The sequence below is a fragment of the Sprattus sprattus genome (assembly GCF_963457725.1).
Source record: "Sprattus sprattus genome assembly, chromosome: 8".
Classification (NCBI taxonomy): Eukaryota; Metazoa; Chordata; class Actinopteri; order Clupeiformes; family Clupeidae; genus Sprattus; species Sprattus sprattus.
The window spans coordinates 33,358,564-33,363,563 of NC_137927.1; the positions used below are offsets into that span (position 1 = coordinate 33,358,564).

The 5,000-nt window shown below is 45.5% G+C and overlaps 1 protein-coding gene across 1 annotated transcript in view; it reads left to right on the plus strand.

Annotated features, from left to right (window-relative positions):
• The window catches only part of prmt3 (protein arginine methyltransferase 3), a 63,032-nt gene that overhangs the window by 13,325 nt on the left and 44,707 nt on the right, over positions 1-5,000 (plus strand). The window contains exon 10 of the mRNA XM_080843816.1: positions 691-790. Coding sequence (XP_080699942.1) covers positions 691-790 — 100 coding nt within the window. The remainder of the gene's footprint in view (positions 1-690; positions 791-5,000) is intronic.

The following is a 5,000-nucleotide window of genomic DNA, read 5'->3' on the forward strand; positions in this document are numbered from 1 at the left end:
GACCTGTGTCCATTTATATATATAAAGGCTAGATGTCTCGTCTGCGTCTCCGGCCAACGGAGTCGAACGTCCGCACTCAGTTGCTCCAGTTAGCTCGCTCTCCCATAACAATGTGTTGGTAATTTTTAAATAACCATAACTTGCTCAATTTTTAACCGATTTTTAAACGGTTTGGTTTGTTATAAACGTCAGTGATGAAGTTATTGTTATTTTCTAAAAACTATCCAAAAAGCATCTAGAAATATAACCACGTTCATAACGTTTGTAAGAAACCAAACCATTTGTAAATCTGTTAAAAATTAAGCAAGTTATGGTTATTTAAAAAGTACCAACACATTGTTATGGGTGAGCAAGCTTACTGGAGCAGGATGGCCGCCATGTGCGGACTTTCGACTCCGTTGGACGAGTCATCTAGCCTTTATATATATATCTATGCCTGTGTCCATCTGCAGTTTGGGAAAGAGTGCAATTAGAGCTAATCATTGAGACCAAACAGTCACAGAAATGGCTCTGTAGTTGGTTTGTTTATGTATTTGTTTGTTTATTGTTTATTCATTCATTGTGTGGATGGATTGAGCTTGAAGGACATAACAAGCGCTTGTTTTGTCTGTATTTTTTTTAATCATGTAATTGTTAAGTACAGTTTGTGACTTTTAATGGCCATATTTCTTGTCTAATTTCCCTGACCAGGTCCAACAACCTGCACGAGACCATCACCCTTATTAAAGGCAGGATAGAGGAGGTGACGCTGCCGGTGGAGAAGGTGGACATCATCATCTCTGAGTGGATGGTGAGGAATGCACCGAGTGTCTCTCTCTTTCTCTTTCTCTCTCTCTCTCTTTCTCTCTTTCTTTCCCTCTCTCTCTCCCTCCCTCTTTCTCTCTCTCTCTCTCTCCCTCTTTTTCTCTCTCTGAGTGGATGTTGAGGAATGCACCAAGTGTCTCTCCTCTCTCTCTCGCTCTCTCTCTCCTCTCTCTCTCTCTCTATCTATCTCTCTCTCTCTCTCTCTCTTTTTCTCTCTCTCTCTTTCTTTCTTTCTTTCTTTCTTTCTTTCTTTCTTTCTTTCTTTCTTTCTCTCTCTCTCTCTCTCTCTCTCCCTCCCTCTTTCTCTCTCTCTCCCTCTTTTTCTCTCTCTGAGTGGATGTTGAGGAATGCACCAAGTGTCTCTCCTCTCTCTATCTCGCTCTCTCTCTCCTCTCTCTCTCTCTCCCTCTGTCTCTCTCTCTCTCTCTGTCTCTCTCTCTCTCTCTCTCTCTCTCTCTCCGAGTGGATGGTGCTTTGGACAAAAGTGTGTGCTAAATGACTAAATGGAAATGTATAATTAGTGCATAACTCCAGTACAGAGGGAAAACAAAGAAATTATGAAAAAAAAATCTTAATAGAAAATATCTCTAGGTGTTTGGAAAACACCATGACATGATTTAAAAAGAAAATCCATAAGAGGGCCCAAGAAATATGAAGTAACCAATTGCATATGGTCAAATTCCAAAGCAATTCCATGGTTGCGTTCTCATCACACTGTGTGTGTGTGTGTGTGTGTGTGTGTGTGTATGGTGTGTTAGATACATATGGTCAGGCTAAGGAACCACAAATTGACTAAACAAAACAATTTAAGGATAATCCTTTCGCCTTTTTGTGCCAAGTTGCCTTGTTTTCTCCGAGTGCTTAACATAAATGTGTGAGCATCTTTTACTGCAGTATTAGAGATCCATGAGTCAAGTGACACTGGTAGGCAAACACACAGGTACCTCTTGCCTTTGGAAGCAAACACACAGGTACCTCTTGCCTTTGGAAGCAAACACACAGGTACCTCTTGCCTTTGGAAGCAAGCACACAGGTACCTCTTGCCTTTGGAAGCAAACACACAGGTACCTCTTGCCTTTGGAAGCAAACACACAGGTACCTCTTGCCTTTGGAAGCAAACACACAGGTACCTCTTGCCTTTGGAAGCAAACACACAGGTACCTCTTGCCTTTGGAAGCAAGCAACCCATTTTGATATGCTAGGTAGCTATGTTGAAATTGTAGAGGAAATTATGTTAAATATGGCATTTGGGAAATATGGCATTTGACAGAGAAATGTTTGGTCAGAAATAATTTAGCAGTTTTTGGTGAACATGACTTGAAAGTAAGCTGAAGTTGTGTAGTCTGATGGTTTGGATCGAAACACGTGCTGAACAGAAAGTCCTGCAGCGAACAGCTCAGCATAATTACACACACCCTTACGTCCCTCACATGCAGAAATGCTGTTTATAGCCGGTGCATCCCTCACATGCAGAAATGCTGTTTATGGCTGGTGCATCCCTCACATGCAGAAATGCTGTTTATAGCCGGTGCATCCCTAACATGCAGAAATGCTGTTTATAGCCGGTGCATCCCTAACATGCAGAAATGCTGTTTATAGCCGGTGCATCCCTAACATGCAGAGATGCATGCATCATTTATTACGTGTGACGCCTTCTGTCATGCTGGTAGAAACATGGCGGAGACACAAACGTCACTCTCACACGTTTATTATTCATGAGCCTGTTCTTATCTGACCATCTGATGACATCCCAGCATGCTCGGGGTCTGCACATGTTTCACAGGCGGCAGGCCCGGCGCTAGGCAGTGTGGGTAAATTGAATTTCTTGCCCAGGCCGGAGCGCTGTGGAATGATGAGGGATAGTGGTGTGTGTGTGTGTGTGTGCGTGTGTGTGATGATGAGGGATAGTGGACGTAATCTCTCGTGGCGTACACTCCACTGGCATTAATAAATGTGAGGATTCAGCCGTCACTTTTCATCTGAGCACGCTGACAAGACTGATGATCATACAGTGAGGACGGTGTGGCCTCCTGCCCCTCTGGCCTTCTCTGCTGGAGTGAGTGTATGTGTGGTACTGGAATAGTGCAATAGTGTTAGACACAGAAATGCATTGCACAATTTTTATTTGATTTGGACAAGTCACCCATTTCAGGGCTTATTAATGACTTACAAAGGGTTTACAACCTAATTAGTAACCTGTTTATAAACCATTTATAAACCTTTTATAAGAGTCTTATTGTAAAGTGGTACCGATTTGGACAAGTCACCCATTTCAGTGTAGCGATCTAACAGCTCGTTATGTGTTCAGTGTCAGTTGTTTCTTGTTTCTAATGGTTCTCTTAAACACAAAGCATGTGATATTCAGATGCAGTGTCGTGCGGATCATAAACTGTGAAGATTCTGCTTTTGGTTGATTACAATTTGACTGCGCGTTAACCAAAGAGGAGTTATCAAGTGATCACACACACACACACACACACACACACACACACACACACACCAAAGAGGAGTTCTCAAGTGATTACAGAAGCAGTGAAACATGGAGGCATGCTTGTTGACAAACAGAAGGACTAAAGTAACACACACAAACACACACACACAAACACAAACACACACACACACACACACACACACACACACACACACACACACACACACACACACACACACACACACACACACTAGAGTCGCTAGTGCCGCTCACATCCTAAATGTGTCGTGCCGAGGGAGGTGTTTGCCTGAGTGCAGGCCAGCGATGGGCTGGGGTGGGACGTTTTGGTGAGCACCGCAATACATCACCACCTCGCCCGTGAGTGACTCCCCACCACCACCTGCTTCTCTGAGGCAGAATATGTGTGCATGATGCCAGCCGAGTCCCTTATTTTTTTCTGAGCAGAGCCTGGTACAAAAATGGGTCACGCCACACAGAGGACGGCCCAGAAAGTTCATCCCTAGAATTAGCTCCTTTCCAGCTCAGGCTGGCGTCAGGAGTCCCTCCCCTCAGATGTAACCAACGAGTCAGATCTCTGTGAACGAGAGCGGGAGACCGGCCAGGAGAGTGATTGCACAGAGAGCGATCGCACACTGGAGGGGCAGTCATGTTCTTGCCATTAGTCTGGTGATGTAGGCATATTTTCTCAGCTGGGGGGGGGGGGGGGGGGGGGTGCATTACACTCCGGCCTGCAGCGGTGAAGAATGGAGTGAGGGTCCAGTCCAGACGCATTACAGTGAGATTAGGGTCAGTAGAGCCCCCCCTCCACAGAGGTGTGTGTGTGTGTGTGTGTGTGTGTATTTAGAGCCCCTCTCCACTGCCACTTCCACCAGACCCTGAGTGCCGTGCTCCGTCCCAGTGATTGTGCGGTTAACCTCCACAGTCCCACAGCAATGCCTCAGCGTGTGTGTGTGTGTGTGTGTGTGTGTGTGTGTGTGTGTGTGTGTGTGTGTGTGTGTGTTGTGTGTTGTGTGTTGTGTGTTGTGTGTTGTGTGTTGTGTGTTGTGTGTTGTGTGTTGTGTGGTGTGTGGGGTGTGGTGTGTGTGTGTGTGTGTCCCACAGCAATGCTTCAGCGCTTTCGCCCACTGGTCTGAGTTTGTGTAGAGTCGCCAGGTCACAGAGACTCGTGACTGAAGCCCGTTCTTAGAAATATATTGGAGTCATTGAGTTGTTTTTCTAGTTTAATAGTTTACCCTCAATGGGAATATGCCTGTGTAGTCTTGGTTGGAAAGGCCACCGTCTTTGAGAGCTTGTGAAAAAATGAATTACCGGCTGTGTGAGAGAAAGTTCACTCCCTTTGAGGAGAAGCCAACTACTCCCTCCCATCAAAAACTATTTCAGGGGCTGTCAGCCTGTGCGTGCGTGCGTGCGTGAGTGTGAGTGTGTGTGCGTGCAGTTAAATAAATCAGTAGAGGTAATGTTAGGTAGGACGAGGCAGGCATTGTCTGGTGGATAGGTGTTTGAAAGACGGCTCAAAGGCGCTGGCTTGTCATTTCATAACTCACAGAATTGATCCGCAGTTGAAGCACAGGGAAAACACAAACAGACCACTGGAGATAAGAGAGAGTATGAGAGAAACCCAGAGAAAGAGAGGGAGCAGGCAGGAGAGAGAGAGAGAGAGAGAGAGAGAGAGAGAGAGAGAGAGAGAGAGAGAGAGAGAGAGAGAGAGAGAGAGAGAGGAGAGAGAGAGAGAGAGAGAGAGAGA